This window comes from Monosiga brevicollis, genomic scaffold, assembly GCF_000002865.3.
Source record: "Monosiga brevicollis MX1 MONBRscaffold_11 genomic scaffold, whole genome shotgun sequence".
In the NCBI taxonomy this organism is placed as follows: Eukaryota; class Choanoflagellata; order Craspedida; family Salpingoecidae; genus Monosiga; species Monosiga brevicollis.
Window position 1 is genome coordinate 410,694 of NW_001865048.1, and position 15,295 is coordinate 425,988.

General features: G+C 56.1%; 2 protein-coding genes across 2 annotated transcripts; one reads left to right on the forward strand and one right to left on the reverse strand.

Moving 5' to 3' along the window:
• Positions 1-1,455: 1,455 nt before the first annotated feature.
• On the forward strand, positions 1,456-3,083 carry MONBRDRAFT_37186 (uncharacterized protein). The gene is made up of 4 exons (XM_001746005.1): positions 1,456-1,664; positions 1,774-1,839; positions 2,026-2,129; positions 2,249-3,083. The coding sequence occupies exons 1-4, from the start codon at positions 1,499-1,501 to the stop codon at positions 2,492-2,494; spliced, it is 582 nt and encodes a 193-aa protein (XP_001746057.1). The 5' UTR covers positions 1,456-1,498; the 3' UTR covers positions 2,495-3,083.
• Positions 3,080-14,606, reverse strand: MONBRDRAFT_37188 (uncharacterized protein; the record flags this gene model as incomplete). The annotated part of the gene is made up of 17 exons (XM_001746150.1): positions 3,080-4,783; positions 5,297-5,616; positions 5,685-5,960; positions 6,144-6,230; positions 6,503-6,572; positions 6,710-6,870; positions 7,027-7,138; positions 7,529-7,653; positions 8,622-10,928; positions 11,035-11,211; positions 11,302-11,444; positions 11,502-11,648; positions 12,411-12,644; positions 12,814-13,092; positions 13,563-13,674; positions 13,992-14,129; positions 14,547-14,606. The coding sequence occupies 17 exons, from the start codon at positions 14,604-14,606 to the stop codon at positions 3,229-3,231; spliced, it is 6,303 nt and encodes a 2,100-aa protein (XP_001746202.1). The 3' UTR covers positions 3,080-3,228.
• Between the last annotated feature and the right edge of the window lie 689 nt (positions 14,607-15,295).

The window sequence follows — 15,295 nt, forward strand, 5'->3', positions numbered from 1 at the left end:
AGAAGAGAGAGAAGAGAGTGGAGAGAGAAGAGAGAGAGAGAGAGGGAGAGGACCAAGAGTTGATCAAGGTGGCAGTGCAGTAACCTGTGTGTACCCGGTTTCCCCTTGTCCGAATTCTTTTGGCACTGCACCAAATCAGGGCAGGGTGGCAGTGCGCGAGCGAGCGAGCGAGAGGGGCACAGGCCGAGGCCTCGGGTCCAAGGGCCACAACACCAAGACGCGTCGTTGTGGCCCTGCCGGTCTGCCGTTCGGTGTGTGTGTGTGGGGTGTGGGTGATGTTGCAATCGGTCACCGCGCAATCCCATGATTACGACATACCATGTCATCGGCTTTGTAATGTGGCTGTACATGTGGTAGCACGGCGACGAGGGGATGACACTTGGTCTCCAAGCCACCGTCCAGTGATGGGTATTTGAATTGTTTTCCGATTGTTTCCTGCATTAAGATTGATACAGAATAAATGTCAGATCTTTTCACTGCTGTGCCGCGTCGACGATCCACCCATCAGATAATACCGTAACAAATGTCACACTCTTTCCCCCTTGCCCGCTAGCCACGTCAGAGAGAGAAAGAGGAAATATTTTTTCACGACCAAGTGTAAGTGCGACCGAATCAGAGAGAGAAACTCTCTCTCTCTCTTCCTCAAGAGAGCTCCTGAGGTCAAGTGTGTGTGGGGTTATCAAGGGGGATTGCATGGGATTGTGTGATGCATGTGTGAGCTGCTGCTGCTGCAAAATGGCAGCGCAACCGTCGTTGGCGTCCTCGTGGCCTGTCGTCCAATGCCTAGCGGTTGTGGTCGTGGGATGCAATGCTCGTGTTTGAGTGCAGCGAATGGTGCATGCGCCTGCCCGGGCACGAGCGGCTGCCGACACCATGCTCGTCAGCTCGTTGGGGTCTCCGTGCCCGTGCCTTGTGATGGGTGCCTCAGCGGCACGTCGTTCCCTCGTTGTTTTCCCACAACGGGGAAGGCATTGTGGCGTCTTGGTGGACCCGTAGGCTGGGCATGGCGGGGCAAGGTGTAATGCCTTGTCCCTGCATGGGCGCGGTTTTTGAGGTGGCTTGCTGCGCGTCGGTTGGCTGCATCTGGTGTGATCGTTGAGCATAGAGTCATCCTCTTTTGATGCTCCGCTTGTTCACCACGGTGCTCAACCAGCTGCGCTTTGCACCCACGGCGGTGGCGGGGGGTGATTCATGGGGTCAAGGGATACAGGGCCAGATGTTGTCGCGTCCATACGTGTGTGTGCCTGAATGTGTGCGTGTGTGTGTGCGCGTCTCCCTGGTGGGGTGAAGGTGCTTGGCCTATCGGTCGAATGTGGGCAGGTGTTGTGCTCGACGCATTGGCTCGACACATTGGCTCGACACATATGGCTATGCCCTACGCTCTGTCACTTCATCACCTTATCCCTCATCAACGCCTTATTTTTCTTTGCCATTGTGTATTTGTAGCTCCCGTGTCAGTTCTCGGTGACTCGTGTGTCCCCTCCCTTTGACCGTCAGCATGTCTGCCATCTTTGATTGGTTTTGGTCCATCCTGGCCTCCCTTGGCCTCGCCAACAAGACTGGCAAGCTCGTCTTCCTTGGCCTCGACAATGCCGGCAAGACCACCCTTTTGCACATGCTTCGCGAGGGCCGCATGTCCACCGTTCAGCCTACCCTCCACCCAAGTAGGCTGTCTCGAGCCCTCTGCTCCCCCGTTGTAGTTCGCACGCTCGTGGTCATTTGGTTCCCTCCCTCATTTGGTTCCCTCACTCTGGTCCACTTTACACCTGCCAGCCATGGAGGAGCTCAGTATTGAAAAGGTGACTCTCACCACGTATGACTTGGGTGGTCATTCTCAAGGTCGGTTATCTTCTATTACACCGATACCTTTTGACGTTCTTTCTTTGGCACCGCTCATCTCACTCGAGCTGCTCACTCGAGCTGTTTCCAAACTATTCCTTCACGCCATCCTCCCTTCTTTTCTACTTTTTTTTTTTTTTTTTTTGACTCATATCCATAAATTTTTTTTCCCCCCGTGAATTATAGCGCGCCGCGTATGGAAAACATATTTTCCAGCTGTGAATGCCGTCGTGTTCCTGGTCGACGCGGTTGCTCGCGATCGATTCGCCGAAGCCAAGGAGGAGCTCGATGTGAGTTTATTTTCTCCCGAGCCATTCACTCATCTGCTTTGCTGCTCCTTCCACTCACCATTGACGCGCACGGAATTGAATTGTCTCGAATGGCCTTTGCCTCGTCTCGATGCTCGCAGAGCTTGCTGAGCGACGAACAAATTGCAGATGTACCCATCTTGATCCTGGGCAACAAGATTGATGACCCGAACGCCGCCGGTGAAGACGAACTCCGCGCTGCACTTGGTCTCTTTGGCCAGACCACCGGCAAGGGCCAGGTGCCCCGCAGCTCCCTGTCATCGCGCCCCATGGAGCTCTTCATGTGCACCGTCCTGAAGAAGCAGGGCTATGCTGAAGGGTTCAGGTGGATTGCTCAATACCTCTAGATCAGATCCTCTCGCCGGCGACCGCCGCTCTCTTCTCTTTGCTTTGTGACCAAATTTCCTCCCAGGCGAGCGCACGAATGTTCTTGTATGCTTCTCTATGTGGCGCCAAGTTGTTTTCTCCGATGTCGGGAGACGTGCTTTTCTCGCTTGATGCCTGTGGCTTGTGAGTTGATCGGGTTGCGCAGTGGCCGTGCTGCTGGTGCCGCCGTTCTCCCTTGTCTCGTGCTCGTCTTGTGCTGCGTAATTGCTCTTGTTTCCATCCGTGTTCTGTCACCTGGCGGTTGTCTGTTTGACCAGCATGTGATGTCGTCCCTCGTGGCTACTTTTTGTGCCATGCGTCTGCTTTTTCCCTTGGGGTCTTCGCACTTCTCTGCCCCGCGCTGCTCTCTTTTTTCTCTCTTCTCTCGCTCTCTCTCTTTCTGCGCGACGCGCCTTCTCCGTTTTCTTCTCCACCTCGTTAGTGTTTCCCGATTTCTATGCCTCGCTCTTGTTCGTTTGCTCTCAGCGGTGGCCCTGGCGAACCCATTCTCCCCCCTTGGCTTCATTTGCCATCCATCCTTACACTCCTGTCAATTCGACTTTTTCCAGGATTGATTCATTCGATTGCTGGCCAATCGCTTTGGTGTTAAAAGAAGTAAGAGTGGGGTCATTCATGTTCTCATGATTTGGCAATGGCTGCTCGGAAAGTGTCCCGAACTTCCAAACAGCGGTGTGGCTCGGCCAGCGAGGGGCCCTCAAACTCGTTGGAATGGGGCAGCAGAGCTTGTCTCTGCACATACACAAGCGCCGTCCACCAAACGAACACCGATGCAATCAGGGTCAGCACAGGCCCCAACAAAGAGAGGCTCCACCAGTGCCGAGCTGTTGGCCAGTGCCAAACCACTCGGATCAGTGGAAAATAAGAGCTCGTCCCAGCGAAAGCGGAGGTCATCCGTCGTTGGCTCACCGGCCGAGCGATCAGCCGTCACCGCGGCCCACGAGGCGTTGAAGCGCGCCCGAACACCAAACCAATCTGAGCCAGCTGTCGCGTTGGCAAAGGTAGGCAAGGCCGAGAGCACAATGGGATCCAGCACGCGTACGTTAGCTCGCTCCATGCCCAGGATCAGCCGGTCTGGGGGTACATCGCAGTTTGTGCTGGTGTTGGGCGCACAGATGAAATGTGTCTCGTAAGGATTGGTAGCCCAGATCAAGGGCCAGCCCTGCTCCACACACCAGGCGCGCAGCGTCGCAGCTTCATCTGTGCCAAACATCAGGTCAAAAGATGCCATCATCATCTTTACACTGGTTGGGTAGCGCAGGGTGGCCAGCGTGTTCACCTCGAGATAGCCAAAGGTGTTCTCCACAAAGGTGAGAGCCAGGCCGGCATCGGGGCGAGTGTAAGTGGTCCGGGCTAGCAAGCGCAGTACCAGCCGGGCCAAGTTGTAGGCTGGATAGGTGTCGCCGACAAGGGCTCGCGTGGAATTGTAGTATTCAAGCCAAATGGGCAAGAGGTGGACCATCTGGTCCAAGACGCCCAGCGTGCCATTGGCCGTGGCCCATGAATGACAGTGTACGCCAAACCAGCCCGTACCTTGGCCGTCACCACAGAGGCCAATGAACAAGCCCGTGTCAATGGGAGCAGCCAGTGCTGCACCCTGGAGGTAGCTTCGCTTAAAGACGGCAGAGATGGGACCACATTGCGGGTTTCCCAGGCTGCCCCGAAACATGTTGAGCCCAGTATACACGGGGCGATCGGCCGAGGTGTTGACGTCGGGCTGTGAGGTATTGACAAAGGGCACGTAACCGAAAAAGCGCACCTCTGATTCGTCAGGGAATACGTTGTTGGCCACATCAATGGGAATGAAGCCCAGGGCTTGCAACAGCCATTGATTGTAGAAGTAGGGCTGGCCGGGACCGGTCTTCATGGTAACATCCATCCCGCAATTGCCATCATCGTAGCGCCCAAAGTTGTGCACCAGCTCGGCCACGTCAAGGCCAGCGATCAGACCTGCCAAAATGTCAGCGGTTGTCCAGTTTTGCAGCTCACCAACAGTGTCCAGCTGCGCCAGATAGCCACGAAAGGCGTCCGACTCGAGCAGCGCCGTCAGGTTGGCCACGCCGGCAGCATAGCTGGCGTTAGATATGGCTGAAGCCCGCTCAAGAACGCGAACCTGTTCCGCAGTTTGGAAGGGCAAGTCTGGCGCCGGCGCTGGCGTCCGCCCCTGGGCCTGGACCAACAAGGCCTGCCCCCAAACGGCGGCCAACAGACACACAACCAGCGCCCGTCCGACCAACACCCACGACATGGCCCTGTGTTGCAATGAGTGAATGAGTGAAATGCACGCACACACACACACGCACACACACACACACACACACACACACACACACACACACACACACCACACACACACACACACACACACACACACACACACACACACACACACACACACACACACACACACACACACACACACACACACACACACACACACACACACACACACACACACACACACACACACACACACACACACACACACACACATGTGTATCATGACCATCCGTGCAGGCCCGAGGAATTCGTAAGAGCATGATACACCAATGGCACGGGCGCCAACGCGATATAGAGCAGGCAGCGCGGCGTCGAAAACTTAGGTGAGGTGGTGAAACGAGTGTTCAGCAGTGTCGAATGGCGCGCACAAAGCTTGGATCATAGCATCATGGATCGATTACTGGGCGGGTTGACAAAGTGAATGATACACAACAGGCATCAACTACAAAGGGGAGGAAGACTCAGTCAAAGCAAAGCTAGGCAACGTGTTGGTGCGAGCCATCGTGGTAAATCCCGTTGCGGAGCGCGTTTGTCGATCTTCTTCTCGGAACCCATCCCGACCGTAAGTTGGGCGAGTGTCACCGGGGCCAAAACCTTGGTAAGGGCCATCGCGCAGGATGGAGGGCTGATACTCAGCCCCCAGGCGGACGGGCCGCGGTGTGCCTTTGACCTTGGGCAGCGTCTGTTGTAGGCGTTGTCGCTCTTCCCGTCGCTCCTGCAATGGCCGGTGCCATATAAACGTGACACAAACAATCGTCAGTTGTGGGTAAGTGTTCGGTGGCTGAAGGTCCAGCGAGTGTGGCGTCTTTGGAGGCCAAAGGCGTGAAAAAATAAAAGAAAAAAGATATAAGGCTCCGAGGTCAAGAAACATACCGCCGCTTGATGTTCCTCGAAGCTATCAAACTCTGTTGCCGCGCGTAAGCTGAGATTGTGGGGTCGCTGTTTCAAGTACTGCACCTCAAGTGGATGCTTAAAGGGGCCTTGGGGTCGATAAACGTTGCGATTGTTGACAGTCCCCGAGAGCCAGCCTCGCTGCGACCCAGTCGTTTCGCGGTCTAGCCGCATGGAGCTGCGCAATGTATTCACCAGTTCTTGGTCCGGGTGCGGTTGGTTCTTGCCTTGGCGCAAATTGCTGCGCTGTGTTGCCCGCTGTGTTTGATATGAGACATGAAATCGATCGTGAGGAAAGAGAACCAGCAAGCTGAACCATGGGACCCCCCGCCAATTCGACGGCGGGGTACCAGGGTGCAGATCCACACGCGCGCATGCGCGTATATTTGGTACTTCGAACCAAGTTCTGACCCATAAACTCAGGATGGGGGCAAGCCGTACCAGATCATCTTGGCGAAGGGTGCGCGCCACAACGCGCACTTCCAACTCGCGTTGCCGGCCGGCTTCTTTTACCAAAACACCCTCGCGCTGCGACACAAAACGCCAGGCGAGCCCGGCCACAAAGCGTGGGTCAGCCAGCATTTGAGACCTCAAAAGCCAGCGCAGCTGTGGTATTGGGTACCAAACACAAACCGCTTGAGTGCTCAAAAGGTAATGTTGCTTTTCCATGGCTTGAAGTTCGCGTTCCTGTTGCACCAATGGTAGCGTCACAGTCAAGGTTGTGAGGGGGCCCACTCAACCATTCGAGTCCAATCCACTGTCACCGCCGCTTGGAAATCAAAAAGTAGAATACAGCCCACCTCTTCAAGCTGCCGCTCGCGCGCCTCACGTTTGGCCGCTTGCTCAGCTTCAAAGTTCTGAAGTTGCTCACTGTACAAGGCCGAGCACGATTGAAAGTACGTTCCGGCATTGAGCACATCAGTCCGATTCACGGCGAGAGACAAGTTGCAGCAGAGCGCGCTCGAGCGGAAATCAAGCGCGTGCAAGTACTATGAAAGCCAACTGACCGCATCAATTCGTTCTGTTGACGCAGGGCCTCCATGTAAGCTTGGTAGGCCTTGAAGTCACAGACATGCCTTCGCGTGTAATAGCCACGCCACATGGCCTGGATGATGATCGCCTTTTCGTTGTAGTATTGGCGACGCCGCCGCTCAAGCGAACCTTGGACCTGATCATCCGCAAATCCAGGAAATCAACCGGTGCAAAGAATGGAAAAGAGCAAGCAAGGCGATGCCATCAGAAGCTCGCGAGCCAATGGCACAGGGTCACACATTGCCAACTTGCTCAACGCAAGGCACGCCCAGCATGCCGACGAGGGTCGTACCTTTGCGCGCACTTGCATCCGTTCGCAATAGCCACGATAGGCGGCCTGGATGGAGGCGGCTGCCTGGCGGAAGCGATCAATACGCCGCCGTGCGATGACCCCGCGGAACCAGCTGCAACGGCCCCGAAGAGTGAGGCCCATGGCGATGGCATACACATGACATGGCCATGTCACGGTGCAGCATCCACGAAGCACCGCAGAGACGCGAGCGAAAAAAAGGGAAAGAACCGTGTCATGACAGCTCTTATGAAAGGAAGCGCACCTTTGAATTGAGATGGCGGCTGCCCATTCCCGGGGTCGATGCAAGTCTGCCGCTTCATGAGCTGCCCGGTACAAGGCGGTCAAACTAAGTTGAAACATGCCCGCCGAGCGAAGTGCATGAGGAGAGCCGTTGAATGTTGGTGATCAAACTCGACCACGCAGCATCATACCGCTCAGCTTGGCCATCTGTGGCCAAGGCAAACTGTGTCGCCATGACTGCAGGAGAAGAGTCCGATCCTACTGCCGACCACGCGCCCGCCTCAGCCGCGACGCGATACGCGTTTTCCCAGCAGCTTTGTGCCGGGAAGCAGCGGCGTTGAGCACGGACAAAGCGGCACGCGACGGGTTCTTAATGTACACCAGTACCTAGCAAAGGGTGCCAAGGTCACCACTCTCAACAGGCTGTGGGCCTGTCTTGACCCATCAAGTTGATCTTCTCGCTGCCACTTGAGCTGCCAATTGCACTTCGTCTGTGTGTGTGTGTGTGTGTGTGTGTGTGTGTGTGTGTGTGTGAACTGTTTGATCTGGTCGTCAAGGAAAAAATACAACTATTCACTGCATTCGCTTTCACAATTCTTTTGCGTTTCAAACGTCAAGCGCTCACAAGGGGCTGGCTACTCCTGACTCAGACGAGCGCGTTGTCGAGGCCCTTTTCATCGAGACCACCGTGTCCCTGAATCGAGGCCGTCAGTTTCTGAAAGCCGTCTGCCACCCGCACCTCCAGCACAGCACGGTAGGGCATCTTGCTTTCAGGATAGAATATCACTTGCAGTGCCTATGAACAAGCGTCACACTGTTTTCAGCTCCAGACCAGAGGTATAACCGCACGGCCACGTTTACCAAAAGCATGAAACAACAGGTGTGTGAATGCAAGTTACCGACCTGGCGTGTATTGGCCACATTGTCTACAAAAGCGTCCAGCTCGCCCGATGAAGGCACACAATGGAACAGTGCGGCCGAGCTCCTCGAGTTGACGATGCGGGCCTCCCACTCGCAAGGAGCCAAACCTACGATCCACAGGCGCCGCAGTCAGTCATGCCCTCCTTTTCAATCCAAACAACAACAACCCCTGGTCATAGATGGACACGCGACAGGCCAAAATGACCCGCCACCTAGTACCTCCAGAGAATGACACACGTACCCAAATTGGCTAGCTCAATCGTCATGGTGTGTGGCTCCCCGACTAAAACGTTGCCAAAGTTGATCTAAAGGTTGGCCCCACCACGCCACCAACGTGAGTCTTAGCCGCACTACCAATGTTTCACAGACGCGCAGAGGCACACTCTCCAAACCATTCTCAAAGGGGCAGAGGGCTTAGCGTGTGAACGACACACCTGTGTGGAGGAGAGCTGCACTGAGGGCAGGGCAATGCGGGCCGCTACGGAGAGGGTTTGCACCTCCCCCATGGTACTACGCAGGGCCAAGGTGGACCACTGCTCGAGGACTCCACGCTGCAAAGTGAGACCGGAGAGTCGTGGTGCTGCGGTTGGCTGACTTGAGGTTGAATCCAAGGCCTTGATCGAGCTTGCAGATGAGCGTTGAGCCATCTGGGCCGCTTGAATCAGCTCACGCAGTGCCACACCTCGCCACTGCACCTGCAAGTTTGCAGACTGGCTGGGCGCCACACTCACCACACCTTGCTCGGCCTGCAACAGGCGGCTACCCGTGCGACGGCCCACCACAAAAGGCTCGTGAAACTCACACGTAAAAAGTGCGGTCGACGTCGAGCGGTTCGTCAAGCGTAGATCCTGGCTGGGCGCAGCGAAGTTGGCACCAGCCGAGAGCAGGGCCATGTAGTCGACATCAAATATGAGGCCGTCCACGTAGTTGTGCTCCATGTGCCAACGCATGCCACGACCCGCCAGATGGACTTTGAGCGCGTTGCGCTCAATGTTGATCATGTCGCGCTCAATGTGCACCGACGGACTGCCACGCTCAGTGGCCGCCAGGGTCGCCCATTCCAGTGGAATGTTGCCCGCATCTTCAGACAAGCCGCGCTCGAGCGCCAGGGCCGACGCCCCGCGGCTTGTGCCTGTGATGTTGGCCGCGGGTGTGGAACTCTTGACGAGGGCAATGCCGTAGCGTCGAGCCTCGGTGAGGGCACGAGTGGTGGCCAAAGCTGCCGGGACAGAAGGGCCGAGTTGACGGTTCTGTTCCAAGACAGCTTCGCGTGTGGTGGGTTCGCACGTGATGACAAGGGTGCCGTGGTAGTCGGCCACACCGGGCGGCGCGAAGCGTACGCTGACTTCGCGCTCTGATGCACGCATCATGAGGAAACTACTATGCGGAGTCTCAAACACGACGGGCTCCGGCGTGCCGTCGTGGGGACGAACGCGTAGGCGAATGCCGCTTTCGTCCGTGTAGCTCAGCACATTGACGAGCTTCTTATCCGTGGGCAAGCGCGTCAGACAGCGCAAACGAACGAGCACGTCCCAGGGGGAGGAGTTGCGAAGCTTGAAGCTACGTGCCGTCTGTACCCGGAGTGCGTCGTCATCTGCAGTGCTGTCGTCCAGCATGATCCCGACGTCCACGTCGGCAAAGCGCAGAACCGGCGTTGCCCCATGACCTCCAATCATGGCCTGCAAGACTGAGCCCTGGGCCTGTAGGCGGAGTGGAATGCGCAGCGGTTCCATGAAGCCGCCCGTAATGAGAAGTACATCCGCAAAATCGCCGTAGAGTGAGGCTTTGGCCCACACGTTCACCATAGCATCGCCACCCGCGGCCAGACGCAGGTGGTTTCGGTCGCAAGCAAAGACCACGCCCTCTGGTGCCTCTTCACGCCGCATCACCGTGGCGGGATCAACTTCGGCGTGTGATAACAGACCCTCGCGCACGTGCATCGAGTCTTGCACCAGGCAAGAGCTGCCAAACGCTACGGGTGCCATGTATAGGTCGACGGGTACTTCGCTGAGATTGCGCAGCTGGAGTCCCAGCTGCACGGCCTGGCCTGGTTGGACCAGACCAAAGTTACACGCCGGCTGTACTTCTTGACAGTCATCAATGAGTGATTGGCGAGGGGTGCGAATTCGCTGAGGTGCACCGCGGCCAGGGTTGCGCACCAGTGCCACAGCAAGGCGAACGCCCAAGACGTGGCCCTGAAGCAGAAGGGGTTCAGGCTCTTCGTTGCCCTCCACGTCGAGCACCAGCGCCATGGGTGGGAATGGCCCCACCTTGCAGCCACGCATCGTCACTGCTAAGGGCATTGACTCAAAGGGTGCTATCACGGCCCAGGGGGGTGAACAGGTCACTTGGTACGGGTCGTCCTCCCCACCGGTCAACGTGTCAAGGGAGTTGTCGAGGCAAAGCGCCCCCGGGCGCGCCCGATAGCTCAAGGGCAGGGCCGTTGTGTTGTAAACTTGCACGTGTTGCGTGACTGGTCGACCTGCGAAGCATTCTGGAAATTGCAAGGCCGATGTTTCAAACACAAGTCGAGGTTGCTGGCCAACACATTCCAATTGCACATATTTGCGCTGCTGCTGGCCATAGCACAATACAACGGTGTGCCGTGTGCGTCCCTCACGCTTGGCGCACACCGTGAATCGTACCGGCGCCGATGAAAAGGGCAACAGCGTGAGAGCAGGGGGACACGCAGAGACGCAGCCGTCCGAGGCTGCACAGTCCACAGCAATGGCCAACGGAACCTATGGCAGCAAGTTGCGCGGCAAGTAAGGAGCCAGAAAGCCGTGCACTGTTACCTCACTCCTACCACTCTGGGTCACGGTGTTCGCGATGCAAGCAGCGACGCACCGGCATGGGGTTGGTCAGTTCCACCACATCGGTCAGGTGGTCCTTCAGATGAGCAACGCCCAGAAACAGGCTCGACGGCAATACTACGAGCTCTGGCTTGGCCACAGAAATTAGCAGAGGGACAGGCAGGACAGCGACGGCAGCACCACATCGAGCATGGCCTCGCAAAACGGCATCCTGGCAGGAAAAAGGTAGCAGAGTATATGCAAAGTTCAGGCGATGAGCAGAGCAAAAGACTCATCAGCGCAGCAAGCGGTGTTTGGGCACCTGTTCGCAGCCAGGCTTGGCGGGCCGAAAGGTGACGCGAAGGTTGATTTGATCCCCGCTGAGGATTGTGGCTTGATTCAAGTTGAATGAATAGGCGGACAAGGCGGCGGCAAGACCGATGAGATTGGTATGCAAAGTGAGCGCTGGGCAAGCAGCAACGTGCCAAGAACACTGAGCCAGGGCTTCAAAGCAATTCATACCACGCGCGGGCTCGATCGTAACAAGGCCAATGTCTAGAGCCAAAAGCTCAAAATCAATCTCGAGGGATTGCGGGTAGGGGTTGGACACGGTCAAGTCACGCGTGTAGACTTGACCCAGCACAGCACCAACATCAAAATTGACCAACGCTGGTGTGAAAGGAATCTAAACAAGCAATGTATCAGGTAAGATGAGGCCAATGCATCTGAACAAGTGCCCCAAGCCGGATGCAAAAGAAAAGAAAAACAACGACAACGACAAAAACAACAACAACAGCAGCAGCAGCAGCAGCAGTAGTAGCAGCAGCAACAACAACAACGACAAAAAACAACAACAACAACAGCCACCACCACCACCACCAAAAACAAGAGCCAAAAAATGGGTGCTTCTCGAGCCCGTAGTTCTCGACATGGGATTGCGTAGTAGGCTGTGTGACGCGCATGGAGCAGGACATGAATTGACGAGAATGCACGCAACGCACACGAAGTGGGTGGCCAACAGCTTGCAGCACAATTTCGCGTTCCCAAGTCGCTGCGCCTTCCATGACGTCGGCGCAGGCAATGGTGACCGTTGTCTAGATAAGACAGAAATTGAGCGCCCAGCACCACATGTCAGTTTTTCATTTTCCATTTCTCTTTTTTTATCACACTGCCACGCCATTCTGGCGCCAAGCACTGAATTGCGGTCATTCCAAGGATGTGTCCTACCTCAAATGCGGTGGCTGAGTTCACATCGACGGGAGGCGCGAAGGAAACCTCTACACCTCGATCTTCCAAAGCACCTAATGTTTAGGTCGACAAGCGAGGTAAGATGTCGCGGGAAAAAGCCTTATCACAGGTGCCCTTGGGCCCTCGCCGTTCCCAGAGAGAAATGATGCATTCATGCGCTGCTCAGGGCCGAGCCAAACTGACCGAGTTCAAAGGTGCCGTCAGTGACCGTGAAGCAGTGTGCATCCGGGCCGCAGATGGTCACACGCACAGGCACGGGTACTTGCATGGGGTTGGTGACGATGAGTTTGTGTGTGGCATTGCAGCCCGCGGCAGCGCTCGGCAAGGCCCAGGTGGTGCGTCTGTTTGTGCAGGGGAGGCCGCGGGGGTAAGGCTGGTGCATTGGTGCAAAGGCGGTGACCATGGGACTGACTGTACCTGCGAAAGTCCTCAGAGAGATCAGCCTCAAGCTCAAGACGGGTTTCGAAGGCATGTGCTTGGATCGTCAGCGGCACCATGGTGCAGTTATCAAGCAGGAGCACTGGCGATGCAGTGCAATGCCCCTCGGCTGTGGGCGCGAAGGAGATGTCAAAAATAGCGTGCTCACCAGCGCGCACGGATTGCCGGGCTTGCAGAAAAGTAAAATCCCCAATGTCGAGGGCTTCGGCGCCGTGATACTCAGCCCAAGTGGCCTCTGGAAGCGTTGTCAAATCAGCCGCAAGCCCGCGGAAAAGGATGCCATGCTCTTGCAGCCACATCAACTCGCGCCGCTGCTTTCGCTCATCCTCCGAAAGCTCCATGGACATGAGCTCAGCTTCCTCCTCTTCTGATAGGGTCGGAGCGTCCTGGTCGCGATGCTCGACTACGCGCCAGACGCAGGCGCCGCCTGTGTTGAGAAAGCTCCAAGACTTGGTTGTGCAAGTGCCCACCAATGCAGGATCGAGCTCCAATGTTCCCGGAATGTTGAGCCCCGGAGCATGACGCTCCCCGACCAAGTCAACCTCAAATGGCTCCAAACCCTTTTGTGTATATGCGTGGCATGTGAGAGTATAGAAGTAGGGGCAATCTAAGTGCCAAACGCTGGAAGCTGGGGTTGATGGGCAGGGCCGCGGAGAAAAGCACGCACACACCTCCGGCACGATAGTGAGGGTGCCCGTGTATGAGCCCAAATGTGTGGGCTTGAAGACGACGGATACCTCCACGGACATGCCTGGTGCCACACCGCGTTCTTCATCTAGTTGCAGCGTATTTCAGAGCATAGGAATAGCACCGGTCATGCGGGCACACACGTCCTAAAACAAGGTACCCACGCTCATTCCGCAAAGAGAGATGGTCCAAGCAACATGTATGCCGTACCGGCAGGGTACTTGACTTCAAGAATGCCAAAGGCTTCGTGGGCAGGGGGTAGGACGCGAATCTGCTTCATGTAGCCTGTGGTATTTGTAAGCTTGAGCGTTCGCGTGCAGGCCTGCTTGGTGGAAAACTCATCAAACAAGAGCTGCACATCGTCGAGCGGACATGAGTCTTTGATGAATGCGTTTGTACCGCAGGAGTAAGCGTGCCATATCAATCATAGCCCAACCTTGGAGGGTGTGACACGAATGGGATCAGGGGCGCCCTGTACACGGCGACGAAAGGTCCCGTTCAAGTCCGACTGGGCGAAATACGGGCAAGTCAATAACGTAAGCTTGAACCAACATCGCCGGGGTGTGCCGTCAACGCCCACACAGTGTGTGGCGCGGCCAGGCTAGGAGCAGGACACAGGGCAAGCATGGTTGCAGATACCTGAGGCTCCGTATCGTTGGGGTCGAGGGATCGGTGGCGTGGGTTGACAGAAAACTGTTGCTTGCGTCGATACGTGGCCACCAACTTCTTCGTTTCCGCCTCTGAAGCCTTGAGCAGTTGTTTCTTTGGCGGAGCATGCTAGACAAACGGAACAGGTGAATGATTCCATCACAGGAAGGATGGCTTCGGGCGGAGGGCGGGCGGACTTGAGCAAGTCGATCAAGAATTGGCCTTCCTGGCTTACCGGAACAGCTGTGCTTGACTTCCAAGTGCTGCCCACGGAGCCAATGCTGTGGCTACGGCTTTGACTGAAGAGCATGACCCAAGCGGTGAGAAGTACCAGTGTGGCGACGTTGGGCAAAATTCAAGTACGTTGGGAGGGAGGGTGCCACGCACTGGGGCTTTGTAGCTTCGAGGCGACGCATTGTCGCAGCGGTGGCTTTGGCAAAGCCTGGTGTTTGCGGGGCCTGGCGTCGGAGACGAGCATTTGTGCATTGAAAAACCGCGTTTGATACCGTCCATTACACGCTATGAGGTGCACCAGGGCGTCTGTACCTGTGGTTTGGCACGTTTGGGCACTGTCTGGCTGACGAGGTGCAGAATATTGACGGGCATGGTTGCTGCAAGATCGGTTGACTCCATCAATGGGGATATTGTCTCGACGATGGAGATGCCACCTGGCGGGGTTAGAGGCGCATCCGTGAGTGTGGAGCAGGGGCAGGCGCGGGGAGGAGGATGGAGCACAGATGCGTGCCCATGTGCATGCGTGCTCGTGTCTAGGCAATGCATGTCAAAGCGTACTGGCAGGAGCAAGTTGAGCATGCTCCGAAAAGCGGGCCAGGTGTTGCTGATAGTAGTCATCTTGCGCCTGCTTAATAGCCTCCTACAACATGTTACGAAGCAGTGGGGATGAGGCAAATTTTGCTGCTTCCAATTGTATTATTTATTCTCATTCCACAAGGGCAGAGTGGAGCTGGCGGGCGAACCTGAGCCTTGCTCAGCAGGTCAAGTTGATTTGCAATCTGATGTTGGAGCGTATCCCGCTCCTCAAAAATCTAGTTTGGGTCAAAAGAGGAGTGAAGTCGCGGGTGTGAGAGATCAGTGCAGCTCAGGACGAAGCAGGCATGGTGGCTTTGTATTCGTGCTCCTAATTTGACTTGACTGACTTGGCGCAGCTCACGGCGGTACCGATCCGTTTCCTCTTCCACGGCAGGGGGCAGCGAGTTGAGATCTGGTTGGCTGTACAGATCGCGAAAGGTGTTTTGCAGAAGGTGCTATTTGTCGATGGTATAAACGGCATCCAA

Bases quoted from the DNA above. Each gene is read 5' to 3' on its own strand.
- MONBRDRAFT_37186 (XM_001746005.1), top strand. From the start codon at position 1,499: ATGTCTGCCATCTTTGATTGGTTTTGGTCCATCCTGGCCTCCCTTGGC. The intron at 1,665-1,773 runs GTAGGCTGTCTC...TACACCTGCCAG, and splicing joins TCAGCCTACCCTCCACCCAA to CCATGGAGGAGCTCAGTATT. The intron at 1,840-2,025 runs GTCGGTTATCTT...CGTGAATTATAG, and splicing joins CTTGGGTGGTCATTCTCAAG to CGCGCCGCGTATGGAAAACA.